Here is a 27,660-nt window from a genome sequence, read left to right on the forward strand (position 1 = left end):
GGCCCCACCGTGGAAGGGAAAGAAAACGAAAACCACACTGTCTCCTGCTTGCACCCCGACGTCTGTGGCCCAAGCACGGCCCGCTTCTCGAGGGCCAGCAGGTTCCGCCCCGGGCTCTGTCTACACGGACACCTGCCTGCTTCCCCTCAGCCATTACTCCGGGATTTGGGCCCGTGAAGGCTCCCCGGCTGCGTCACGGCCTCATACACCTACTGCAAGAAGCCACAGGGCTTCGCGGAGGACACCGCCCCTGGCAAAGATTTCACTGGAGACCCGTGGAAGGGCCGGGGCTGGGCCGAGAGCGGCCTGTCACCCAGGTGCTCGCTCCCGGCAGGTGCCCCTGCGGCACCCGCGCTGGCAGCGGCTACGCCTTGTTCTGAGGGGACACGGCCGCCGAGGGAGCGGGAAATGGGAAGAAGGAAGAGCTGGCCCCGCGGCAAACCTTGTCTTCTGTCAAAGCACCGACAGTTTTCGACAAGCATCTTGACTGTTACTCGGCAGCGTCATTACTGTTCGGTCGCTCTGGGGGGTGACTGCACGAATGTCTGCTTTAGTTCCCCCTGGGACAGGCGCCTGCAGCCAGCTCCCCTTTCCTTCTCCAGTTGTCCTTCCCCAACGCATGTCCCACCGTTCTCAGGGCCGTCGTGTGGCTCTGGAGCTCCCAGCACAGGGCACAGAACGGGGCTGCACTCCCCGTGCTTCTGGAACATGCGTTGCTCCTTTAGACCTAAGAGAAGACCTCCCTTCTCTGTTTAGAAAACTCCTGTTCGTCCTTCAAAACCCAGCTCACACGACACCTCCTTAGAAAAGCCGCCCCGGCCCTCTCGGCATCCAGGCCCCGCTGGTGCTCCGTCTTCCTCCCCCCGCCTCTCCGCGCGTCCTCTGCTACAGCACGGATCACACGACGCCTCGGCGTTCCCGTGCTCTGCGGGGCCGCCGCTCATGAGGTTTGGGCCTGGGGCCCAGGAACGCCCCCACTCCCTCTTCTCTCTTATCCTGGGATTTCAGCGCCCCCGCTCCGACTCCACGAATAAGAATCCCTGGTTATTCCATGGCCTGGTAAACCTACTGCAGGAAACCTCAGGTCATGAGGTCGAGCCCCGCGTCGGGCTCCGTGCTCAGCGGGGAGTCTGCTGGAGACTCTCCCTCTGCCCCTCCTCCCCACTCATACGTGTGTGCACGGGCTCTCTCTCCCTCCCTCTGTCTCTCTACCACCCACCACCGCCCTAGATGTTGTCAACACCCATCACTGGCCGAAGGCCGAACTCCACTTGCTTTTCCTTCTGGACGAGTCCGACCACCTGGCTCCTCTGTCCTGTTCCCTGAGCTGGGCAGGGCACGGGGGCCAGGCCGGAGAAACTCACCTATGACATTTCGGATGTCATCCTCCTCTTCGGGGCTCAGGGTGGGGCTGGCAGGGGCCGTGCCTTGCCCCGTGGCCACGTCTCTCTCCAGTGAGTCTGTTCGGACTGTGGTAGGAGGCACCGGGGCCGTGGGTGGAGCCTCGGTAAAGGCGCCCCCAGAGGCCCCAAGCAGGGAAGCCGAGGCCGAAGGCTGCTGGGTGGCCGAGCGGGCCACAGTGGTGGCTGGTACCTGAGTGGAAGGTTCCGGGCCCGCCTCTGTCGTGGGACCCGGCACCACTGAGGAGGTGTGGGGTGGTGCTGAGACCTGTTCCACTGAGGCAGACAGAGTGGGGCCGGGGGTGCTGGGATCGGAAGGCGTGGCCTGGGCCGAGGTCTGGGTGACACTCATCCCGGGGGTGCCCTGGCGGGTGGCCGCCGGCCTCCGCGTGGCTGTGGTCAGCAGGTCGTTGTGCCTCAGAAGCTGATCTTCAATCAGCAAATCCACTCCGTTGTCACCACTGAAAAACTCGTCTTCTGGGAAAGAAACACAAGGTCACCGGTGATTCGGGGAAAGGAGCACGGTCGGATGAGGGAGAGCGGGCGGCGTCCTGGCAGGTTAACGACAGGGCTCCTCGCCTCAACGCGACGCCCTGGTTCGGAGATGGAGCCGGCTGGGATTTCCGAAGAGGAGGGGGCGGGGGGCAGCGATGGGAGGGCACTGCGTCTCCTGGAGGGTCTCGGAACAGACTGCCTCCGAGGGGCGCCCGGGGGGCTCAGCGGTGGAGCGTCTGCCTTCGGCTCAGGGCGTGACCCCGGGGTCCCAGGATCGAGTCCCGCACGGGTTCCCCACAGAGAGCCTGCTTCTCCCTCTGCCTTGGTCTCTGCCTCTCTCTCTGTATCTCTCATGAATGAATGAATGAATGAACGAATAAGGGGCTGTGTCCGAGCCCCACCCAGGCTCAGGGGCACCCAGAGGTTGGCCCCACCCATTCATCCAGCACATACTATGGAGCACGCGGGACAACAGCGAACAAAACCAACATCCTCGCCCTCGTGTGGCGCCGACACTAACGTCAGGGAGAGGGCGCCTGATGGGTCTGGGGGACCGCGGGGCAGGGTGTGGGGTGTCCTGGGTGGGGCTGCAGTCAGGGATAAAGTGGTCATGACCCGGATGAGGAGCTGGCCAAGCAGCATTCCGGGCCGACGAGCAGCAGGGCCAAGGCCCCGAGGCCAGAACATGCCTGCGGAGGCCGGGGAGCAGCAAGGCGCGCGGGAGAGCAACAGGCGATGTGGGGGGACACGGGAGCCGGGACACGTGGGGCTCGGGGGCCCTGTGAGGACTTCAGTTCTCATGGTGAGTGAAACTGGGGCTGAGCTGGGTGCTGAGCAGAGAAGGAATGTGAGGAAGCCAGGCTCTCCGAGGACACACAGAGGGGTCACCACAAATGACACGGAGTCCACGGCGTTCCGTCTGGGAAAACCACCATGAGGAACTGGGCCCGCAGCCGCCCCCGCCCCCTGCCGACCCCAACTCACGCTGCTCTTCGATGTCATTCTCCTCCTCGGGGTCCTTGGCCTTGTAGTAGGTGACGCCCCGGATGACGGTGGGCCTGGAGGCCGGCCGGCCGCGCAGGTGCACCTGCCTCTGCAGGGGCCGCTGCGGCCTCACCACCTCGGGCGGAGCCAGGGGCCGCGTCTGCACCAGCTCGATGGAGTTGATCTGCTGGGACACGGTTTCTTCCTGCAGGAACCGCTCCTCATACTGCTCGTCAGAGGGGACACAGGGAAGGTCAGGTCACCGGTCGGCAGGTCACCGGTCGGCAGGCAGCTGGAGGCCATGCCGCAGCCAACACGCTGCTCTGCGTGCGGCACGTTCGCCAACGGGCCCACTCTCCCCTGAGCCCTCCGGGGTAGGAAGGCTTTACCACTCCCCTGAACAGGTTAGGAATCGGAGGCGCGGAGGGGTTATGTAAGTGGCCCAAGGCCCCACAGCAGGTCGGGGGACAGGCAGGATTTGAACCCAGGCGGTCTGGCTCCGGCAGGTGTCTCTAGCGTCCACGCTGGACTGCCCGGAGAGCGCGGCCTAGCGCCCAGGGGTTTCCAGGGAGGCCCCCGTGTGGACAACGGTGCCGGGGCTGGGATGCGAGGCCCGAGATGCGCACCTCAGGGTGAAGCTGTCACCTCCACTGTCAGAAGGAACGGACCCGACCCTCGCCCCACCCCCTGGTGCATCCGGAATAAAGTCCGAGGTCCGGCCTGGCGCTTACACCCCTCGTCGGCGCTGGCCTCGGCCCAGCCCAGCAGCCCGCTCTCCAGCTCCGCCCTCAGCCGACTCCTCCACCTCTTGGCTCCTTGAGCTGCGGGGCCTTTGCTCGGACCGCCTTCTCCGTCTGGAAGGCCGGCCCTTCCCCCCCCACCCCAGAGCTACTTACCCTAATCTACCCATTCCTCAAGGCCTGGCTAACATCTCGGGCCCTCGAGAAAATACTCCCTGAGCTTCTCACCCATAATTAGCGTCTCTTTCCCAAGCCCCACTTTTGCACATTGTGGCAGAGACGTCTGACTGACTACGCAAATCCCGTCTCCTGTTCCTTTCTGATGGGAAATGGGTTTTGTGGGCGTAGCCACGGGACAGCGTTCCGGCCAGTGGGGTATAAGTAGAAGTTGGTGGAAAGAGCTTTTGGAAAAATTCCTTAAAAGGGAGGCTGAGTCAGCTGGAAGGCATCTACCGTGCTCTTCCCAATTTGTGTGGCCTGAGATGTGGACAGGGTGGCTGGCGCTGAGCAGCCACCTTGTGACCACGAGGGGATTCTGGGGACGGGCATCCCTGACGGCGTCGTGCAGCTGAGCGCACCAGCCGAGGTCGGCCTGCCTCCCGAGCTCTTCTCCGTGAGACAGCAGCAGCCCCTCTACGTGAAGCACTGCGTGTGCGGCTTCTCCTCAGGACTGAACACCCTCCAACGGACGCCAGTCCACAGCCCCGTTACGGCGCCTTCCCGCCGGCCTGCTGCGGGCGTTACTTAAGGATGCTGTCTCTGTAGACTCTAAGGCACAGAAGGAACAGCAACCACCACTTGCTCATCTGTGACTGAGTGGGCGCTCCTCAATATTCGTTGCGTTGGATTTTTTTTTTAGGCGATCTCCACTCCAACATGGGCTGGAACTCACGGAATCAAGAGCCGCATGTTCTACTGACTGAGCCAGCCAGGCGCCCCTGGTACACTGAACTCGAATCAGGACAGGCCCCAAGGAAGGGGCTACATTTATGACTGGCACTGGGATCCTGTCAAACAAGGCTTTGCAGTAGGTGCCCGTGACCCGAGCACCTTGACGGCACCATGGCACCACCGCCAGAGTGTTCTGGTCAAGCACAAGGGCCAGCCTGTGCTCCGTGGAGCTCTGCCCAGGGTCTGCCCTCTGTGTCCATGGTGTGGCGGGGTCTCTGGGTCCTGCCTGGGTCCGTCAGGTCATGTACCTGCCCCCCACCCCAATCCAAATTCACAATCACCCACCCCTGAAAATAATGAACTTTGGGCACAGGCCCTGTGTTCAGAGGCCACAGATGGGTCCAGCTCCTGGGGCGGTGGCTCCACCAGGGATGTGTGAAGGGACCTAAGGGCAGGCCCAGACCCGCTCTCAGGAAGACTCTAGAAGCCGAGTAATGAAGGGGCAGCTTCCTATCGCCGCCTGAGCCATGGAAGCCCCCTTCTCACCACGAGGAGATGGGTAAGCGCCCCTCAATCCCGTTACTCCAGACCCCGCTGAAATGCACCCAGAGAGCAGAGCCCATTGGAAACCAAACCCCAGATGCCCAGTGTCCCGAGAGTCGGACCTTCAGGGCCACAGAACATTCGCTGGCAGAAACGCAGCCGTCTGGCCAACTTTCTCGCTGTGCACAGGAATGAGCCAATCGGGCTCAAGTTTTGACCTTAAAGATTTGGCCTGGAGAAAGCCCAGCGTCGCTCCCGGCCATGCCCCCAGCCTGGACCGGTTTCCCCGCGACAAACGAGCCAAGCCAGGTGACAGAGCAGACATAGCAGCTCCTTGCTCCCGACACCCACTCCTGCAAGGCCGGAGCCCGTTTCCACCCGCCTCCCGTGCCCGGGGCCAGAGCGCTGCCCAGAGAGGCCCAGCCCGTGCCGGGGGAGCCCCCCCACCCGCTGCCTGCCCCTCCCCAATTCTCATTTCTTGCTGGGGAGGTGACCTCGGCCAGAGACGCAGGGATGCGTCTGGTGAGCACGCACGATGCCCAGACACGTCCCTTCGTACCCCAACAATGGGCACCACCCGGACCTTACGGATAAGAGGAAAGGGGCTCAGGGTCACTCGGCACATCGGCTGAAGGTCAATCAGCGAAGGGGCGGGTTCGGGGCCGCTGTCTCCGGAGCCTACCCACCGCCTTACACGAAGTCCCGCTGCCCTAACCCGCCTGCCACCCGAAAACCCGTTGACATCCCCAAGTCCACGGGGCCCCGGTCTGGCGGGTGCCCAGCAGACTTGGGGATCCTCATTTCCCGCCGGGGAAGGAGGCTGGGCGCTGACTCGAGGCCCCGGGGCGTGCCTCAGACGCCGTGGGCCCGCTAATTGCCCGACCCTGGCCTCCCCCTGCATTGCAGAAGCCGCCGTCATTTCTCCATGGTCAACCCCAGGAGCTGTCTTTAATTCCCGGCTCCCCGGGACAAGCGGGAACCGCCGCTGCTTCTCCCAGCCAAGGACATGGAGCAAGACCATGGCAGCCTCTGCCAGAGAACATATAATTTCCTTGGATTCACTGGCGACGGGCTGAGCTGGGCGGCAGCTGCCCCCACCGAGCTGTGCCTTCCTCCCTCCGTTAATCCAAGAGTCTGCTGCGTGACTTCAACTCCTGGCGGCCCTGGGTCCCCGCTCCCACCCTGCCTCTCCTCTCCCAACCCAGCCCCGGAGCCCCTTGCCAACCCTCCAGGCAGCTCCGGGCGAGGACCCTCTTGCAGAGAGGCCGCCGACAAACTGCCATTTGCCACCCCGAGAAACCCCAGGATCATCTAGGAGCCCTGAAGATAACCACCGACCCGGGCCCCCACATGCCCCTTCCTGGCAGGGGAGGAGGATGCCAGCCTGGGGCCTCCTCCCCTGTCCCCCCCCCACCCCGGCCCTGGCGCTACCCCCACCACCCGGCTTTGGGCGGATTGCGCTAACTTCAGCAGTGTGATGGATGGGGATTTCAGGAGGGGAAAGGGCTTTGCTGAGCAAAGAGAAAAAGCGTTTGGTGTGTTTGATTTGGTTTACCGTTCGCCCTCAGGAAATAAGAGTTCGGTTGCTGAACATACCACATAATGTATCATCAAGACAACAGCCGAAATCGCCAGCTCAGCCGACGGGGAAGCTGGACGCCAGGGAGCACAGGGGATGCCGGCCTCCACGGGGCACCTGGCCAGCAGGACGTGCCAGATGGGCCGGGATGCGAGCCGCCGGGCCCCGGGTCGGGGGAGAGGGTGCCTCCAAGGTCCCTTCCAGCCCCGGTATCCTCGGCTCTTTGGTTTATAAGCTCCAATCTGTTCAGGGATGACCCACCCAGCAGACTAAACACACGCTTCGCAGCCAGCCCGTTGAGGGGTGGGGGGCACACAGCTCAACATGAGAATAAATATAATTGTTGAAGAAATATGATACGTCCCAGGGAGCATCAAAGTAGTCATCATGGGCAAAGCCAGAAAATGATTGGCCTTGCTTATACTTAGTTTCTGGTTTGGAACTGGTTCTACTGGGAGCTATGTGCCGGGCAGGGTGCAAGCTCCCTGCTGCCTTCGGGCTCTCCAGCCTCCAGAGTCCCCATCGTCCTACCTTCGGACACACGTGTCCAGGGTCGCCCCGGCCCACAGCTGCTGCCCGCCTGGCACCACTCTGAGGAGTTTCCAAGAGTCCCGAGCCCAGGCTGACTTGCCCCGTTGCCGCAGGTCCTCGTGGCCCAGGCAGCAGAGTCCCGCGTAGCAACGCTCAGCCCTTCCCCACGTCCGGGTGCAGAGCAACAGCTCAACGGCAATGTGTGTCCCAGGCCCTGCTCCCCAAACTCCTCCCACCCTCCCACCCCCCGCGGCCCCGGGCTGGCACATCTGGAACCCAGGCCCCGCCGCCCACCCCTGAGCCCTGGTCCGGCTGAGGTCAGCCAGGCCTCCCTCCACTGCCATTTGCCCCTGGTTCCTGGGACCCTCTTCCAACGCTTCACCCAGACCCGCGCCCTCCCCGCGTCTCACACTCAAGTCCGGCCACCACACCTGACCTGCTTCCTCTTCCACTCCTCTGCGTTAGCTCCCAAAGGATGCTACCTCTCGGGCAGCAGCTCAGGCCACAACCACCCCACTTAGTGGGGATTAACGCTCGGAGCCACTAGCACATCAGCAGAACCGAGCAACTGAAGCCAAAAGAAACGGGCACGAACACGGGGGCCTTGGTAGGCAAGGAGGCCATCGGGCGTCACTCCAGACGCCTCGGGACAGGGTCCCATCGCACACACGGGGACCTCGCGTCGGGATACGACTGGGCGGGGAGAGACAGGGGTCTGAGGCCCCCCGGCCACCACTGCCCGGCCACCACTTCCCGGCTGAGTAAGGCCTCCCGGGAGCCTTGCCGGGTTTGTTTCCGCTTCTGGAAAGTGCGGGCTGATCCGGGCCGGCCCGCCTGCCTGAGCTGCCAAGCAAAGCAGCCGGTGTAGCGCCGGGAGTCGTGGTGCACACAGGCCCTTCACGAACGCGAGGGCCACAGAGCTTCCCGTCTGCAAACTGGGGCGCCGTAGAGCGCGGGAGAAGGGTCTCCCCTTCTCCATAATCGTGCCAGGACGGCAGGAGCGAACCCCAGTGGCCCAGGCAGCCTGCACACACGCTCCCCCAGGAGGCGGCTGCGGGGTGGGGCGGGCACGACGGAAACAACAAGGTCTGGGACTCAGGAGTCCTGGCTCCAACACTCACGCGCTGAGCCTCTCTGGGCTCCAACATCAGGTACCCCGAGTCACCCCCCGCCCTGTCGCCGCGAAGATGAGACCACGGCCGTGAAAGAACCAGAAGGTGCAGAGCTCGGTGCCCGCGTGCAAGCCTGGCAGGGTGCCCCCTGGGCTGTGCCCCTGGCTTCCTGGGAGCCAGGGCCGTACCTCTGGGGGTGCGTAGGCCGCCGCTGCGTCCCTCTGCAATGCCGCGCGCACGTCCGGCATGCCGTCCAGGATGCTCTCCGAGCAGTTCTCTTTACCTCGCTTGCTCATCTCGGTTCGAATTTCTTCCATGTCTTCCTTGATTTGCTCATTTTCCTTGGTGAGGTTTTTAGAAACTTCCTGAAAAGAGAAAAAAATGTAAAACGAAGGTCCTCTAGAGCCCTAGAGTTAAGCTGGAGGCCGCCGGCAGCTTGCTTCTGCTCAGAGCTAGAGGCACAGAACAGGCTGAGACAGGGGCCAAGAAGCCACTGGGGTCCTCGAGTGGGTCCAGCCCGGTGCTGAGGGCCCGTGCCAGAGCCCAGGCAGTCCCTGTGGGGCAGCACGGCTCCAGTAGGTCCCACTGCTGGAAAACCCCCACGGCTTTCCTAAGTGACATGCCGTGTCTCCCGGTTACCAGGACACCTGGCCTCTTTCCTATCGTTTGCACACAGCGCATGCACCCGTGTCCAGCGATGACGAATATTACAAAATATTCCACTCGCTTGGACCCCATACATGTGAACCAGTAGCTCAATTAATCAAAGAAGAGTTTTTTTTTTTTTTTTTTTTAAGATTTATCTATTCATGAGACACACACAGAGAGAGAGAGGCAGAGACACAGACAGAGGGAGAAGCAGGGAGCCCAATGCGGGACTCGATCCCGGGATCCTGCGATCCTGATCTGGGCTGAAGGCAGAAGCTCAACCACTGAGCCACCCAGGTGTCCCAAGAAAGGTTTTTTAAAAGACTCATTTGCTTATTTGAGAAAGAGAAAGACAGAAAGAGAGAGAGCACGCACACGCATGAGCCAGGGAAACGGGAAAAGGAAGAAGGAAAGAATCTCAAGCAGACTCTCCCCTGAACATAGAGCCTCCACTCAGGGCTCGATCCCATGACCCTGAGATCATGCCCTGAGCTGAAATCAAGAGTCAGATGCTCAACTGAGCCGCCCAGGCGCCCCAAAAGAAGGGTTTTTAAAAGCAATTTTAGAAGAGGTGGCCAAAGACATCTACTTAGTCTACTTTTCTAATGAACCCAAACTATTCCACGGCACTTTAAAAGCATCGTTTACATAGAAAACCCATAGCCTGGTTTCAAATTCTATTTACCCATAAAAACAGTTTCCCTAAATGAACCCTACTTGGCAAATTAACTGTGTTCCAGACCCGGTTCATACTGGAAGGGACCTAGGTACTTTTCAATTCAACCAACACTGGTGAGCACCTCCTGTGTGGCTAGGGTACAGAGCGGTCCCAAACAACACTCCCTCACAATACCCCCGGGGCGCTTGCCCTGGGGCGCTGGGGAGATAGCAACTATAACTGGGGGGAAAAGGCCCACACAGCAGGAGGAAGATGACCAAGCACGCTGGATTCTGCGAGTGGCAAGTGTGAAGCTTATGGGGTTCAGAGGAGGGAGGGACGGGCGAGAGGCAGGGTCCGAGAAGGGGTGACGCTGCATGGTCTGCACCAGGGACAGTTATGGACAAGGCTCAGAGGTCCCTTTCTCCTCCGGTTATTTCGAGAGAAGTTTACTGCACTGAGATCCAACTCTGTCCAACTGTGGCCAGCATCCTAAGGTCTCCATAAGCATCTGAGTTTTTGTTTTATTCTTTAAAAAAGATTATTCATTGGGACGCCTGGGTGGCTCAGCAGTTGAGCATCTGCCTTTGGTTCAGGTCGTTACTCTGGGGTCCTGGGATCGAGTCCTGCATCGGGATCCCTGCAGGAAGCCTGCTTCTCCCTCTGCCTCTGTCTCCGCCTCTCTCTCTCTCTCTGTCTCCCATGAATAAATAAATAAAATATTTTTTTAAAAGATTATTTATTTGAGAAAGAACATGAGCAAGGGAAGAGGGAGAGAGAGAAGCAGACTCCCTGCTGAGTAGGGAGCTGGATTTGGGCTCCATCCCAGGACCCTGAGATCACGACTGGAGCTGCAGGCAGATGTTTCACCGACTGAGCCACCCGCGTGCCCTGCATCTGAGTTTTTAGATGTGATGTTCTCCTTGAGCCCAGGAAGCAACGATGTAAGAGGATGCACTTGCTTTCTGTCTTTATCAGACAGATATGAAAAGTGTAAATGCTCAGATGTTACCAGGCACAGCCTGGTAGCTCAGAAGGAGGTGTCTAAGTATCTAGGGAGACAGTAACCCCCAGACACCGAGGCTCCAGGGGCTTCTATAAGGGTGTCCTGAAGAATCTGCTAGGGGCTTGTTAAAACTGACCGGACCCCAGAACTACTGGCCATGCCCTTCTTCTGGCATTTCATTTCATGGCGGATTCTGAGCACTGGAAGGGCTTGATGGGTTCTGTGGGGCTCAGGCCAGGCTCGCCTCTCCAACTTGCACACAGTTAACCATGGGAGATGAAGCTCCAGAGAAAGAAGTCTTCTTTCAGGAATACCTGGAACCGGGCGATTTTTGACGAGGTGTTATCAGGGGCAGTCAGGTGCAACAGTTAAGAGCACGGATTCTGGAGGAGAAAGCCCGGCTCACACGTCCACGTTATTGCTACTTCTCCCATCTTGGGCTCATCAAACTCCCTGTGCTCCAATTTCCCCAGGGGTACAACGGGGTAATACTGGGGCTTTCCTGATGAATTCTTAGGAGTAAGTAAGTTAATATACATGGAAGTGTATGGGCCATCCAAAGTGGTTATTATCTTTCATAGGATGTGACAGTTGGGGTTTCGAGGACCCTGGAGGATCCCAGAACTCAAGCATGCCTCAGAGGCCCAGAGGAATGATGTGATTTGTGATTTGATGAGAAAAACAAAAGTGGCAGAGCTGAGCCCAGCACCCAGGCTCCCGGCCCTTGCTTCCAAGGCTCACTTGGGGGACCACTAAGATCTCAGGGGTGTAAAGGGGGAGTCCTAGCATTCAGTCAGCTCTGGAACACAGGGCAGGGCCCAGCAGAGGGTCCGTGAATGTTTCAGTGTGACCTCAGGGTCTATGAGAGGATACACACGTGCTAATGCAGAGAAATGCGGATCGAGTGGACTCCCAGCAGTCCTGGTTATGCAAAGTGTGGTGACAGATGAGCTCAGGTGGGGGCACCCTCAGGAACTGTCAGGAATGGAGCCTGCCCTCTCCCAGACCTGCTGGGTCAGAATCTGCATTTTAACAAGACCCCCCAGGAGATCCACATACACATTCAAGCTTGAGAAGAAAGATGGGGGGGGGGGGGGCAAAGTGTATATAAAAGAGACTGTTTTACAGGAGCTAGAGCTTTCTGGGGCCAAAGGAAAGGTGCCTGGTGCCTTCGTGGGATTCATGCATTTCTTTTTTGTCTGTTTTTAAAGACTGTATTTTCAAGTCATCTCTACAGCCAATGTGGGGCTCGAACTCACGGCCCCAAGATTGAGTCGCACACTCCGCCGACTGAGCCAGCCAGGCGCCCCCGCGTTCACGCGTTTCCGAACGTCCACCAGCTACCTGCTGAGAGCAGGGGCCAGGCACCTATCTCCCCCTTTAACGTCCAACATCCTGAGACACAACACAGCTCAGCAGGCTCAGGGGTACCGGCGTTACTTCTTCGTTAACACTTGGATGTGCTCCGAGCTGGGCCCTAAGAGGCCAAGTGTAAGCCACAGCGACCAGGATCCTGCTCCGACGGGGACCACCCTCCACAAGGGGATGAAAGCAGCAAACAAGAAAGCACCAACTGGCAAAAAGCCAGAGGGCAGACGACACAGCTCTGGAGGCGTCAGCAAGGCCCGTGACGCAGTCTCTGGGGTGGCGGCTGAGGTGTGGCCCCGGGACCCACGCTGCGTGGACCCGCGGCTGGGGCTGCACAGTCGTGCGACTAAGACCGGATCCCACCTGGTTCCCGAACGCCGTGCAAGAGCAGCCTGGCCTGAGCACTCAGTGAGGGGCGAGGGGGGAGCCCCACGGCTTCAGTCCTGCCCCTCCACCTTGGGTGCCTAGGTCCCTGGACGGGCCGCCTTCTCACCGACTTGCAAAGCCCCAACACCCTCTGTGATGCTGGCGAGCAGCCGTCATGCTGGGTCCCACGGAGGGGCCGACACGGCCTGTCCCCTCCCGGAGGAGCAGTACCGTCTATTCCTCTTTGCGGCAACAGCACAGCCTGGGCCGCCGGGACAAACACCGGCGACGGTGGCAGCACCCTATTAGGCGGCCCGGCCGGGCCAGCGGCTGTCCCCCGGGGCAGCAGCGGCAGCTGCCCTCCTCGGCCACCTCTGCCCTACGGGGCTTCCCTTGCCCCCCTCACTCCAAGACCTCCCTTGGAAGCACAGCGGATGCCGCCCACACGGGCACCCCTGCTCCTGTGCCGGCGGCACAGTGAACCCCACGACCTCGCGCCCCGGGCTCTTCCCCTCGGGGGCTGCAGCGGCAACTGCGTGGGGCGCGCAACTTGGCTCCCGGGCAGTGCTGGCGAGGGGGCAGGAGGCTGGCAGGGCGCCTACCCGGCAGGGCCACCTGGGCCCCACCAAGGATCTTGCTGTTACGAAGAGGAGGTGGGAGAGGGGGGAAGAGCCAGCGGGCGGAGGGCTGGCACAGGAGGCCGGACGCAGCACTTAAAGATCTGAGCAGAGCCAAGGACCTGACAGGTGTTCACATACCGGGGGGGGGACACGCGGTTGGGCACTGGGCACGGGAGGACGCCTGAGGACAGCAAGCCCTGCAGAGGGGGACAAGCGCCTCGTGCTCAGTGCAGCCCGGTGCACAGACACCAGGGGCAGGGTCCCTGGACGCAGGGGACAGGACGGAGGTGGAGGTGGGGTGCAGCTGGCACGCAGCTGGTCAGAGCCGTGGACGGTGTGCAGATCGGCAGAATGGGTGTGGGGGGAAGGGGTGGGGCGGCCGTTTCACGGTACAGACCGTGTCCTGACCTTGTCCAGCTGTTGGGCGAGTGCACGGGAGGCTGGGCGAGACGGTGCAGCAGCGTTAGGCCGAAGCGCTGGGACTGGAGGGAAGGCGACCACGGCGCAGAGCTCTGGTGGCTCTCTGTGGTCTGCTCTCCCGACCTGGAAGGGGCTGGCGCGGGGGACCGGCGCACACCACCATCACCGCCACAAGGCAAGTGGAGGGAGAAGGAAGGAATGAGGACGCCCACCTCACCAGGCCGGGCGGAGAAGGAACGAGGGGCTGCAGGTGCAGTGCCGGGCACAGGGTGGGACTGGAGGTGCCCAGGAGGAGCCAGGGCCGGCCCTTGAGAGCTCAGAGCAGATATGTAGGTGGAAGAGAGGAAGTGAGCTAAGGATTGGCGGGTCGGGCGGGAAGGAAGGCCAGGACCACCCCCCCCCCCCCCCCCCCCGACTCCGGCCTCCCGAGGCTGCTGTGTTGTAAAAAGACACCCTGGACCCCTGTGGGGAGACGAAGCCAGGCTGCAGCTGGGCCAAGCCTGGGCGCCAAGTCCTGCAGCAGGCACGTGTCCCCACATCCGAGGAGGCCACCTGGCCCCCATGCTCCCTGGCTGGATGTGCCCAGGGCCCGACACAGGTGGCAAGCCTGAGAGCAGAGAGAACAGCCTTCCTTGAGAGGGTGAAGTAAGCGTGGGGCTCGCCAGGTCCTGGGGGCTCAGAGATGCCAGCGGCCTGCCTGCCCTTCCCCCTCGGAGCCCTCCAGGACACAAGCAGGACCAGGTGGCCTGGGATAGCCAGCCCGGCCGACAGCTGTGTCCAGACCCTGGTGAGAGTGCTGGAGTGTGAGAGGAGCTAGACACGGCCGGTGCTCCGGCTGGCAGGAGAGGCCGGGCCCGGCCCCAGCCTGGACCACAGCTGACGGAGCCGGGCAGGCTGGCCTGGGTGCCGGGGCCACCAGCTGCGCCTTCAATCTCTCCCCCAACCAAGCAGCTGGTGAGCATCTAGTCCCCCTCGGGCCTGGGGCCCAGACGCTGAAATAAAGATGACACAGGCTCAGGTCGCCCTCCACAAGTCAGCCTGGGCGGCCAGTCAGGCACGAACAAGAAGTCCCAGGGCCTCTGACAGTGGATATACAACCTCATCCAAGGCAGCCACGAGCTGTTCCCAGGACAGTCCGCTGGGCCAAAAAAAAAAAACCTTGCATCCCGCGGTGACAAATTAGATTTGAAGTACATACGACCCCAGGAGAGGGAAGACAGTCACTTGAACTCATACTCAGGTTTAACAGAATTAAGTAACATTAAAGCTGAAATATATCTCAGAAATCCTATCTCCAAGGCCTTCCCTTCTCCAAGGTGACAGCACTGTGGTCAGACAGGGTGGGCGACCCTTTTCTCCAAGGCCGCATTTGAGCACCAGAGGCGTGAAATGACTGTCTCGCTGGGCCTGGAGGGCGGCCAGAGAGGGGAGGCCTGGCAGGAGACCCTTCCCCTAACTCCCGGCCAGGCCTGTGCAGATGAGAATTACGTCCTCCTATTAGCTGGTGAAAAGATCTATCCCCCGGAGTCAGGAGTGCTCCTTTGATCTTGCCTTTCTGTCCAGAAACACAAAGGCCCACCAAATCCTCAGGTTTGAAGGAGAAGCCCCAGCCATGTCTGTGCCAGCACATTCTGGGGAGCAGGCCAGTTCCGAGCCTGGTAAATACATCACAGGCTTTAAATCTTACTTGGACACAACGCTATCAGGAGAAAAGGCTTCAGGTGACACACAGGGTTCCGCGGTGACCATCTGTGCACACGGACAAGCTTTGCACACCCCAGCAGATAAGTGGGAAACAAAGAGAAGTCACACGCACCAGACGGGGCAGGGCTTCGGCAACAGAAATCACGCTTCGGGAGGCTCGTAGGCAGGCATCTGTGTTCAGAGCGCGGGCTATGCACCCCCCCACACACAAAGGCACATGTGTACACAGTCATACGGGTGTCCAAGTACTTAGAACACGGTCAGGTGTGTCCTGCAGCTACGTGGGGTGGGACATTTCTTCCCAAAGGTTTGCCATTTGTATGGGAATGATTTAATCCTACTAAAACCTTGATGCTAAAAAATAAAAAAAATAAAAAAATAAAAAAAAAAAATAAAATAAAACCTTGATGCTAGGAGAGATTAGCCATCTGTCCCTCGGTCCTTTTCTCCATAATACATCTGCTCCCGGAAGCAGTACTTGGGACTAGGTGATATACCCCACGCCTGCGTCCCGCTGCCTTTTGAGTCCAGCCCTAGGCTCGGGCAGCCCACAAGTCTTCGGGTCTCTGGGTGCCTTAGGGCTCAGGGTAAAAGTCCTCTCAGCCCAACCAGTGCAACAAACACGGGCGTGCCCTTGCCTTCGGAAGCTGCAGGTTTTCCTTCTAGACTTTTTTTTTTTTTTAATTTTTTTTTTTATTAATTATTTATGATAGTCACAGAGAGAGAGAGAGAGAGAGAGAGAGAGGCAGAGACACAGGCAGAGGGAGAAGCAGGCTCCATGCACCGGGAGCCCGACGTGGGATTCGATCCTGGGTCTCCAGGATCGCGCCCTGGGCCAAAGGCAGGTGCCAAACCGCTGCGCCACCCAGGGATCCCTCCTTCTAGACTTCTAATTCCCAGCTCTGCGGGCACCTGTTCCGCGTAGCCGCCACCCCCGACTGTAACGCACACGTGTGCTTCCTGTATCTCCTTCCCCTTCCCAGCCTCTCCCAGGAGATGCTCAGCCTTAGTCACCCCATTAGAGGCTCGCGGCCTCTACTGGGAGCAGGTCCAGAGGAGCGCACGTCGGGTTTCAGGCCTCCAGCAGGTGAAGAGAAAAGATGTTTTGGGGGTTAGGTCTCTGGAATCCAGTGAAATGGCCCTAGTCGGCTACGCTCGCCACGCTGACAAAAACTAGAAAATCCGACAATACCAAGTGCCGGTGAGGACGTGGGTGGCACCTTCATCCCCTGCCAGAGGGAATGGAAACTTGCACCAGCGCTTGGGAGAGGGCTTGGCAGCCTCCCCAACGACTGAAACCAAGCACACCTAATGTCCCGGTAGCTCCATCCCCACTCACAGAGCACAGAGAAATGCCCACACGCGTGGGCAGGGAACACCTGCAGGGGTGTCCGCGTACAGCGAAGCTCCCAGGGCTAGGGTGACCGGCAGGGCCGAAAACAGCCCGTCGCCATCCTCGTAGAGCAGATGGACAAACTGTGCCGTGTTCACACAATACAATGTACTACACGGCAGTGAAAGTAAATGAACTACAAGATGTAAAACAACATAAGTAAATATTTTTTAAAACTTGAAGAGGGGCTCCTGAGTGGCTCAGTTGGCGAAGCGTCTGCCTTGGGCTCAGGTCATGATCCGGGGGTCCCGGGATGCAGTCCCGCATCGGGCCCCGGCTCAGCGGGCAGTCTGCTTCTCCCTCTGCCTCTGCCCGTCCCCCCACTCACGCTCGCGCGCTCTCTCAAATAATACAAAAACTTTATAAATAAATAAGTAAATAAAACACAAAATTGAGGGGCAACCAGCTGGTTGAGCCAGCGAAGCATGTGACTCCTGACCTCAGCGCTGTGAGTTCGAGCCCCAGGCCGGGTAGAGAGATCGCTTAAAAAATATAAAACCTTAAAAAAACGGGAAAACAAAACTCAGTGAAAGAAGCCCACCACACATAAACAGGGACATAAAATTCTATATATCTAGGATTCAAATATAGATAAAACTATGTATTAGGGATGCAGCCTTAGATAATGAAAATGTTAAAAAAAAAAAACAAGCAAGGAAGGTGATCAATATGAAATTCAGGGCAGAGGCTCCTTTGGGAGGGGTAGGGAGAGGACATGCGGGGGCACTGAGCTATGTGGAGGTTACGTAGGTATCTGCTTTGTAATGATTTAAGCTGTATGCTCCTTGCTTATGTGTCATTTTCCATAATGTAAAATAAAAGCTTAACCAAAACCACCCCACTAAGCAGAGCTCTCAGAGCCTATTTTAACCAAAAGGTGAGACTCTAACAGTTTAAATTTTATTTCTCTCTCTTTCCTTCCTCTTTCATCTGCAAATGGAGTTTCCATTTCTACATACATACCGGGCGTGGGTGTTCACACGTGTGCCCGCTTCTACTGCCAAGCGCTGATCCTACTCTGGGCAAAATGCCCCTCCAATCTGACCCCTTTGTCTGGTCTGACCTCCAAAGCACTCCCCCTGGGATTCCAGAGTATCCAAAGACCAAGAGCAGAATTCGCTTCCATTCCTCCTACAGGGCCCAGCTGGAGGAGTGTTTTTTCCATTTACCCAACATTGTGCCTTTTCAGTGACTGCAGACTGCAGACACAGTCAGCTAGCCTGAGCCAGGAGACAGAGGCTGGATGTCACACCAGGAGACGATACTCTGCTCTATGGGCCTGGAGCCTGAGCCCATCTGTGACATCTGTGGCACCACAGCACCTTGTAGCCTTGGACGGCCTGCTTTGGGGAAACTTTCCCTCTACACTTTAATCCCATTTAAGAGGACTCATGGGATACAGCCACAGTTCTGCCTAGAAATTCTCTTGGAAGAGCTGTTGTTTGAAGCTCTGTTAGGAAAAACTGATGCTTCCAGGGCAGACAGCAATGACTCAAAGCAACTTATGGGGTTGATTAGAAAAAGCCTTGGCCCAAGAACCAGGAGGCCTGAGCTCCTGCCTGCACCTCCCTAGCATCTAGGAACAAATGTGCTGAATGTATACGGGGTGGTTTAAGGCCATAACTGCTATGTAAGGATAGGGGATTGTTACCGTTAATCGAAAGGGCCAGGTTTTGCTACTAAACATACCATGGTTTTGACAAAGAGATCACTCTAAAAAAAAAAAAAAAAAAAGAAAAAAGAAAAGAAAATGAAAAAGAGATTACTCTCCTTGACGTAACTGAGATTGGTTCTGGCAAAAATCTAGTTATTGTGTGCTTACACAGAAGACACCATCCTGCTGGGGCAGTGGCATTGCACCAAATTCACCCACTAAACCCACTCCTATCCTCTGCCGGCAGGAGAGGATCACTGCTCGACAACTCTGGAAACAGACTACAGCCCTTGAGCAGAGCTCCCTGAGGCTGAGCACCTGACCGTGGCCTCACGAGCACTGTGCTCTAACCCCCAAGCTGACTTTCCTAATCCGTGTTCCTGAGGGAATGAAAACCAAGCGGCCGCCAAGATCAGGTGAAAGCTATCAGCCCTGTTCCCATGAAAACGCACCCCTTTCTTAAAGGGAGCATCGCACATTCGGATGGCTCTGCGGCCAAGGGAAAAAGAACTTTCCCATTTCCAAGGTTGACATGGTTCCTGGCTATTAATCCCTTTTGAACCCACTTGAAAGAATCAGAAAGTGGTTTTAAAAGGGAGAAAGAACCCCAAGCCTGGATGAAGTCTGTTGGTAGTAGGATGGTGTTGACCACTTCCAATCCCTTCACTCCGGCTGTCAATGTTGGGGAAGGAGAGAGTGAAGATTAAGCCTCGTTCTCTCGGGAAGCCCCCTCGGGAAGGGCAGCTGATGTGGTCCTGTTGGCCACCTCGAACTGTCTATAAAGCTCAGGTTCCAGGGCCCTGACCCTTCTCATCAGACCTGGCAGTTGAAGTGACCGTGGGCCCACCAACCCCCCACCCCGAGCTGACGGCCGGGTTCAGAAAACACTCATCACAGCACTGAGGGGGTCAAGCCTCAGGATGGGTGGACAAGGAAGTGGTGTTCACTTTCTGGGAACCTTTTTCTAGAACGTAAGGAGGGTGCTGAAACCAATCTTGGCAACAGCAAATGTTTTGTCATCCAGGTCCCAGCGCCCCTGGCAAAGCAACAGGGAGACACCACCCCCACTCACTCCGTGGTCCTACCCCCAGCGCCTTGTTTTATTTAACCTCACAAAGCGTCTGCAAAGTGACTGGCTTACACTTTATCCCCTTGGCAATCGTACAAAGTAGACAGGGCACCTCTCCCACTTTACAGATGGACAAAGTATGGCTGCGGTACGGCTGTTGAGCAGCAGCAAATAGAGTGGCTCATCTGTCCTGACGCCTAGTCCAGCAGGTGCTCTTTCTGCCAAACTAAAGGGCTTTACCTTTTACACATCCTACAGCTGCTAATCACCGGTGAGGGAGCCCCAGCTCCTCCAGGAGAGACCCCCAATATTTTCATGAGGAATAGTGGTATAGCTAATCATTCCGTTATTAAGCCTAATAATAGTCTAAAAATTAAGCAGACCTAATTTTCTGAGTCACTGTTTCAAGTATCCGTTCAAGAACTGGGTGCCAGTCAATGACACGTACCCATAAGCTCCTTACCAATAAGGCTGAGCGGTCATCGTTCCCCTCCTGGGGACTAAGTGGCTTATCTAGGTTTTAAAGCTCATCAGAGCCATGAAACAGTGTGAACATTACTGTCGTGTACTGTCCACCTCGCACCACCACCCCACACACCAGCCCCCCAAAACCAGCCATGTGTGCGTCTCCTGGGGGGCCCCGTCAGAAACATGTGAGGTCTGCCTGGGAAAACTACGCTGCCAGTCCATCCTTCCAGTGGGTGAGGGGCTGGATGTTTTCCAGTAGGGACTATTGCTTATTAATAATCATTTTCATGTCTTCTTTCTCTAAAGTGAATTTGAGGTGGATTACCACACAAACACACACATACAGAGACGGACAGCAGAGCGGTCAAAATAACCAAACCAAACCGAACCAGAAGAGGAATTGACAACCATATTTCCAGAAGGGAGATGCCGCCACCTTAAAACTAGAAATACGGTGCCTATTATTGTGCTTTTATATTTCATTTAGCTCTGAGTTCCCTGGATATCAAGGTAAAAACAGAAATACATTGGTCACAGGGTTCTTGCATATGAGAAAAAAAAAGGTGTTTACATTTGACGGATTCTCTTTATCATCAAAAACTGGGCCTGATTTTGGATGGGTGTTTTACGTATGGTTTGTCTTTCCAAAGAACAAGATGCATTAAGTCCAGTTGGGACACACTTTCTGAAAAAATATCGTGGGAAGTTTGATACACTTTTGGGCCTGATCAAGAGAAGGATACGGAGGGGCACCTAGGTGGCTCAGTCAGTTAAGCATCCGACGCTTGATTTTGGCTCAGGTCATGGTCTCAGGGTCCTGGGATCAAGCCCTGCATCACGCTCTGCGCTCAGTGGGGAGTCTGCTTAAGGATTCTCTCGCTCCCTCTCCCTCTCCTGCTCATGCTCTCTCTAAAATAAGTAAATAAAACCTAAAAAAAATAAAAATAAAAATAAAAAGGATACAGAAACCCAGAACCTTCCTTACCTCCTCCAGTTTATCCATCCGCCCCACCAGCTTGGTAGTGACGGAATGCAACTTCAGGAGATCCAGGCCATAGAAAGCTCCTTCCAGCATGTCTATGATGGTAGAAAGCTATGAAACAGGAATGGGGGTTAGTCAAGGGCGGGGGTGTAACAGACCCAGGACGAGACATTTCCCGCCAGCCCCCCATGCTGGAGGCTCGACAGGGAGGCCAGTAGCCAGGAGCAGAGAGGGGGCTCTTGGAAACCGGCATCTGCGTAGGTGGCGGGCACACAAGCAAACAGAATGGTGGGATGCAGTCTCCCTACCAGAATCCTCAGGTGAGAAACGGATTTCTAATCGGGCCGCCTGCGTGGCTCAGTGGGTTAAGAGGCTGCCTTCGGAGTGGGTCATGATCCCAGGGTCCTGGGAGCGAGCCCCACGTCTGGCTCCCTGCTCAGCGGGGAGACTGCTTCTCCCTCTCCCTCTGCCCCTCCCCATCCTTCTGTGTGTGCACACGCGCTCTCTCTCTCTCCCTCTCAAAGAAATAAATAAAATTAAATTTAAAAAAGGAAAGATCTTATAAGAACAAGCAAAACTGTTCTTCACCAAATTGTTCAGACCCCTTTTATTCTGTACGTTGTAAGCACATCTTTGCTATTAGACTGTGAGCTCCTGGAAAGGAATGCCTCATCTTTGTTTCCCCGAGGTATCTAGCCCAGCACCTGGCCCACAACAGGTGATATCTAAATACTTAACTAAGTGGTTTAGGAACGTCAGTGCCTCGAGGATATGATTTTGAAACACTCCCCTGTCTACTGAAGGCCCTGGAATCTACCAACAGTCTTCCCTTAGCATGGAAAGCCAATCTGAGCCTGGGGCAATAGAGGCCCAGTGACCCATCTCTGAGGTTGCAAGCTGTCACAGGGCACCCTGGGAGGACGGTGGCTGAGCTCTGGTGGCATCCGGGTCACACAGACTGCAGGCAAAGGGGCAGATGAGAGAAGCCTGAACTGAGCCTCCCTGCTCAGGACCAGTCCCCGGAGACTTTGCTGGACACACTTATCTCCTGGCCTTGCTACTGGATGAAGAATTCCACGTGCAAGACATTAGTGTTTAGAAGACCTCCTTCCTCCCCAGCAGAGGAAGGCAGCTGGATCGTGGGCGAGAGCCACGGAACGGCATCTGGTTAGCATGCACTGTGATGATGTTCTTTTTTCTTTTTTTTTTGTTTTGTTTTTTTGTTTTTTAAACATTTTATTTATTGGGCGCCTGGGTGGCTCAGTGGTTGAGTGGCTGCCTTCAGCTCAGGTCATGATCCCAGGGTCCTGGGGTCAAGTCCCACATCAGACTCCCTGCACGGAGCCTGCTTCTCCCTCTGCCTGTGTCTCTGCCTCTCTCTCTCTGCCTCTCTCATGAATAAATAAAATCTTTTTAAAAAAATAAAGATTTTGTTTATTTATTTGACAGAGAGAGAGAGCACAAGCAAAGGGAGTGGCAGGCAGAGGGACAGGGAGAAGCAGGCTCCCCACTGGGCAGGGAGACCAATGCAGGGCTCGATCCCAGGACCCCTGGATCATGACCTGAGCTGAAGGAAGACGCTTAACTGACTGAGCCACCCAGGGGCCCCGTGTGATGATTTTCTGACTCCTAAGAGAAGATTTTGCCTGTCATTGTTCCAGAAGCCCACAAGAGTCCAGACAATCCTATAACAGTGGGGTTCAGAGAGTCGATCCGTGGCAGGGCTGTAGCTCTGCGAGGTGTGCGGACTCCCAGGGCAGGATGCTAAAGTGCTGTACTGCTGCACACCGCTCTGCTTGCAGGGCCTCGATGGCCACCAGTTCCAAGCATGTAGCAGGCGCCAGGCCCCGCAGCAGCTCTTTGCATGGTCACGCAGGAGCCAGACTAGTGGCTACTGACCCTGACTGCGTGTCAGGCATCGTGCCAAGTGCTCCCTAGCTGCCATCTCGGTGGTTCTGAAAACACCCCCACAAGGTAGATGCTATCATCCCCGCTTTCCATGCAGGGAGACTGAGGCCAGGCAGGTTAGGTACCCTGAGCAGGACCACACAACAGGTATTGGCAGAGCAACAATCTGAACCCAAGTCGGTCTGACGGCAAAACCAGGCCCGTGCCTCTACCCCACACCGCAAGCGAAGAGGGGAGGGCAGAGATCAGACGAAGCCCTCCGCCAACCCACGCAGTGGCCTCAGGCAGGCATGAGCTCCCCCACCCTGTGGACCAGGATCACGGTTTGATGCTGAGCTACAGCAGGCCCCGGGCCTCTGCTGCCCTGGTCACCCCAGCCCTCGTGCCGAGGACCGAAGGCTCGCTCCCGTGTCTCCTGCCTCCCTGGGGTGCACGCGGGGCCGACAGTAAATGGTGGCAGTAACTCTGGAGGAGAACACTGAGTTCTTTTGACTCCTGGGCCTGGCAGCTGCTCCAGGCCCAGCCTCCCTGCCTCCACAGGGAGAGGCAGGCACGCTCTGCTCTCGGCATCCCCTTCGGACACCGGTTTGTCAGATGACCAGCCCGGGACACGCGCTCAGCAGGCGAGGTGTCGGGGCCTGACTTCACGGGCTAAGACAGGTCCCATGTACTCAAAGGCCCTACAAGCCCTGCCACAGCTCTGCTGGACCCCAGGTCCCTAAGGCACCCTCCCACGTGTGGCACCACCCTGCACCAGGTCCTACCTTCAAGTCCCGGCTGTCCGCCGCCCGCAGCTTCTGGAGCCTGAAGTCCCCTTCGCAGGGATTGAGGGCAGATGGGGGCGCGACACAGGCACACTTGCAGGACGAGCCTGAGGTGATGGTTTCCACGGTGTAGAAGTCGTCCTTCCTGGAGGTTCCCTCATTGACCCTCTGGCAGGCGTCTCGACCCAGGGGTCTCACCACGCATTTGCACTGACAGTCCGAGCCCTCAGACACAGCCTTGACCTTGTCATAGTCTCCCAGCAACTAGACACAGAGACAGAGAAAGAAGGTCTTGGGGGTGCGAACACAGGTGTCGGCCGGCTCCCAGGAAGGCGCTCTGTTCACCGTGTCACACGTCCTGCCCTAGCCAGAGGCCTCAGACCACACGCTGCGGAGAGAAAAGGTCATCGGAACACAATTTGCTGACTCTGAAATTTCCTTGAAGGCATGAGGAGTTCAGCTCTCTCCATTTGTCTTGGAAAGCTTGCATTTCTCGGGGGACTTTAGACTTCCCATCATTTCAAGGGAAAAACAAATGAGTCCCTGCCGTCGCTAGAACCCAGGTTTAGATTTAAAAGGGAAAAGCAGGGGGCACCTGGGTGGCTCAGTGGTTGAGCATCTGCTTTCAGCTCAGGGTGGGACCCCGGGGGTCCTGGGATCGAGTCCTGCATCGGGCTCCCCGCTTCTCCCTCTGCCTGTGTCTCTGCCTCTCTCTGTGTCTCACAAATAAATAAAATCTTAAAAAAAAAAAAAAAAAGAAGAAGGCTTCTTGCTTCTGTCCTCGTCCCCTCACAGATCACTCCTGGAGGGCCTACCGGCACTGCGCTAGGGGCTGTGAGAGGGAAGCAGACGGGCCAGAGAGCCCACTGGCAGGAGCTACGGTGCAGCAGGCACACAGATCGCGGCCGTGCCGGGGCCCCGACGTGACACAGAGCAGCGGGGCTCCAACTGGCCAGAGTGGCTCCAGCCGAGCACCAGAGAAGACGTCTTGGAGGAAGTGGTACTGGATCTGACCCTCAAAGAATGGTTTAGATTCGGAAGAAGGGAACCGGGAGAAAAGAGACGGGCCCAGAACTCAGGAAGGTTTACTCAGCCCAAGGATCCCTTTGGCTCAGAGGCACAGCTTCTGAACCCAAACTCCAGGCCAAAGCCAGGAGAGCAAACTGGCAGCACTTGCTCCTTCCACAATGCTAAACATTTCCTTCTGAGCACTTGCCCCAGCCAGCCCCGTCGGGCAGGAAAGCACGCAGAGCAGCAGGCTTTCTGGAACCACCACCCTGAGCACTTGCGGGGGGAGGGGAGGAGGCTCCTCCCCAGCTCTTCTGCCCCAGACCCCGCATCCCCAGAGCCAAGGAGCTCTGGCTTTCTGGGCCCGGAGAAGGGTCTCCTTCATTGGACTAATGACCCCGGCAGGCAGGCACAGTCCTTGCTGGAGTGGGAATGTTCCTGAGATGCCGTCTGGGGGGGAAGAGGGCTTGTCATGTTTTTCTTGCAAAGGTTGGGTTTCTTCTAACGCTAATATTTGTTTTAGAGCTGTTGTCAAATACAGAATGGGTCGGTGGACGCCGGAGATACGGTGCAGGGTGACCGAAGCGGCTGGTCTTTGTGGGCTGACAGACAGTAAATCGTGGCTGTCTGCTCGCTGAAACTCTGCCTAGATTCCTGCAAAGCCCTCTCTGGGACCCTGGGTGGATTCCTTCCTTTCCGAGACTCGGGTTTCATCAACTCCTCCGTGGATGGTCCTCCGGAGCCCCACTGTGAACGATCCTTACGGCCTTGCGATTTAGGAGACGGTGCGAGGGCATGGGTGGCTACAGGGCATCTATTAGCATAACTTCCAAAGGAAGGGTGAGGAGACCGGGGGCTGATAAACCCCACAGTGGAGCGGATTGTTCTTCCTGGAAGAAGACAAGACCAATCCATCCAAGGACTTAGGGAGATGCAGGCAGCACTAAAGGCACCCCCGTCATCCTTAGGGTTGGGCAACACCCACCACACATCATCAGGCGCGCTGTGGAGAGCATGCACGGAACACTCCGGAGAGCGTCCTCGGGGCCCCTGGGCTGCAGTCGCAAGCCCCGGCTCTGCCCGCCCGGGGCGCTCTCGCTGTGGTCCCATCAGTCCTTTGCTAACAGAGCGGGACCCAGGGTGTTTGAGGGCTGAGTCAGATAAGACAAGCAGAGTATTTTGGACAGGGGCAGCTATCAGCGGTCACTCCCCGCCTTCGCCCCCGGGCCCCTGCCAGGGGTGAGCCCGTGTGCATTTCCCCCTGCCTCGCCAGGACACGGGGTCCCGCCCCGGCCCCTCTGCGCGGGGCCACCTGGCGGGCATCACACCTGCTGCTGCTCGGTGCTCACCCCGCGGCCCGGGGGTGCCAGGGGGGCCGCCAGGTGCCTCCGCGGAGAGCCCTCCGCCTCGGGTCCCGTCCCAGCGCCCGCCGACAGCCCCCCCGCGGAGGCGACCCCCGCGCAGCGGGCGCGAAGGTGTGGGCGAGCGCGACGGTTCCAGCCGCTCCTCCCCGCGCACGCGGTGGCCGAGGGGGGCCCGTCGGGCCCGGGGTGCGGGCGGCCGGGCCCCCGCCTACCTGCGACAGGACGTTCTCCTGGTTGTCCGCCTCGTTCTGCAGCGTCTCGTCCTCCGTGGGCGCCGCGGTCGGCGCGTCCGCGGGCTCGCCCGTCCCGCCGGGGGCGTCGCTGGGCCCCCGCCGGCCCCCGGCCACCAGCAGGGCGCCGCAGACCAGCAGCAGCAGCGGCTGGGCCATGAGGGCCGCGGGCAGGGGCTGCGGGCGGGAGAGCGGCGGCCGGTGCGGGCGGGCTCGGGGGCGAGGGCGGCGCGGCCCGGCACTGGCGGCTCACGGCGCCTGCGGACGCGGGGCGCGGCTGGGCGCGGCGGGAGGGGGCGCCCCCGGGCCGCGGCTCATGTCCTCCCCGGCGCAGGCGGCCGCGACTGTGCGGCCCTCCCCGGCCCGGCCCGAGAGCCGGGCGCCGGGCGGGGGGCGGCGCGGGGGGCGGTGCGCGGCGCGGGGGGCGGCCCCGGGAGCGAGCGCGGCGTCCGCCCGAGGGCTCAGGTGGCGGGCGGGGCGGGGGCGGGGCGAGTGCAGGGGCGGGGCGAGGGCGGGGCGAGGGCGGGGCGATGGGCGGGGCGCGGGGCGGGGGGCGGCGCGGGGGGCGGCCCCGGGAGCGAGCGCGGCGTCCTCCCGAGGGCTCAGGTGGCGGGCGGGGCGGGGGCGGGGTGGGGGCGGGGCGAGTGCAGGGGCGGGGCGAGGGAGGGGGCGATGGGCGGGGCGCGGGGCGGGGGGCGGCGCGGGGGGCGGCCCCGGGAGCGAGCGCGGCGTCCTCCCGAGGGCTCAGGTGGCGGGCGGGGCGGGGGCGGGGCGGGGGCGGGGCGGGCTTGGGCGGGGCGAGTGCAGGGGCGGGGCGGGGCGAGGGGCGGGGCGGGCTTGGGCGGGGCGAGTGCAGGGGCGGGGCGCGGGAGAGAGCACTGCGTCCGCCCGAGGGCTCAGGTGGCGGGCGGGGCGGGGGCGAGGAGAGGGAGGGGCGATGGGCGGGGCGCGGGGCGGGGCGGGGCGGCCCCGGGAGCGAGCGGGGCGTCCGCCCGAGGGTTCAGGTGGCAGGAGGGGCGGGGGGGGCGGGGCTGGGGGCGGGTCGCGAGGCGCGGCGGGCATGTGGGCGGGGCGCGGGCGGGACGGGCATGGGGGGCGGGGGCGGGGGGCCGACGGGGCGGGGCCTTGCGGGGCGGGGGCGGGGCAAGGGGGCGGGGTCGGCCCCGGGAGAGAGAGCGCGGCGTCCTCCCGAGGGCTCAGGTGGCCGGCGAGGGAGGGGGGCGAGGCCGGGGTCGAGGGCGGGGGCGGGGCCTCCATTGTGCGGGCTGCACGAGTGCGGCTCGGAGGCGCGGCGCCCGCCCCGCCCCTCCCGCTCCCCGCCCCGCCCCGCCCCTCCCGCTCCCCGCCCCGCCCCGCCCCTCCCGCTCCCGCCCCCGCCCCGCCCCCGCTTCCCCCCGCCCTCCCGCCCGCGCAGCCCCGCCCTCTCCCCGCCCCCGTTTCCCCCCGATCCCCTTCGCCCCCGCAAGCAGCCGCGTGCCGGGAGGTGGGGCTCCCCGGAGGCCGAGGCAGGAGCGCGCTCCGCGGCGTCCCGGCGTCTGGTTCCCGGACGCGGCTGGCGGCGACGGCCCCGGCGGCTCTGAACCTGGCGCCCCTGCTGGCGGCCGCGCGCTGCCGACGCCTCCACCCCGAGGCCGGCTCCTCCCCGCGGCGGGCAGACCCGAGGGCGAAGGCCGCCCGGAGTCCAGTGCTCGTCCCGGGCACGGCTCCTCGTCTCCCGCCTTGGGACGGGTCTCAGGGCCCCGGTCGCTGGGGTCC

At 59.6% G+C, this 27,660-nt stretch overlaps 1 protein-coding gene across 2 annotated transcripts in view; it reads right to left on the bottom strand.

Moving 5' to 3' along the window:
• Nucleotides 1–26,079, bottom strand: part of OLFML2B (olfactomedin like 2B) — a 35,233-nt gene extending 9,154 nt beyond the window's left edge. The window contains exons 1-6 of one of the 2 annotated variants that reach the window (XM_077886898.1): nucleotides 25,888–26,079; nucleotides 23,304–23,567; nucleotides 20,635–20,742; nucleotides 8,464–8,640; nucleotides 2,880–3,105; nucleotides 1,365–1,874 (exon numbers count right to left, since the gene is read on the bottom strand). In XM_077886898.1, the coding sequence (XP_077743024.1) occupies nucleotides 1,365–1,874; nucleotides 2,880–3,105; nucleotides 8,464–8,640; nucleotides 20,635–20,742; nucleotides 23,304–23,567; nucleotides 25,888–26,064 (1,462 nt within the window). In that variant the 5' untranslated portion in view covers nucleotides 26,065–26,079. Of the gene's footprint in view, nucleotides 1–1,364; nucleotides 1,878–2,879; nucleotides 3,106–8,463; nucleotides 8,641–20,634; nucleotides 20,743–23,303; nucleotides 23,568–25,887 lie in introns of both variants that reach the window. The other variant, XM_077886897.1, reaches the window with a different exon arrangement.
• Nucleotides 26,080–27,660: the final 1,581 nt, after the last annotated feature.

Source organism: Canis aureus, chromosome 38 (assembly GCF_053574225.1).
Source record: "Canis aureus isolate CA01 chromosome 38, VMU_Caureus_v.1.0, whole genome shotgun sequence".
Lineage (NCBI taxonomy): Eukaryota > Metazoa > Chordata > Mammalia > Carnivora > Canidae > Canis > Canis aureus.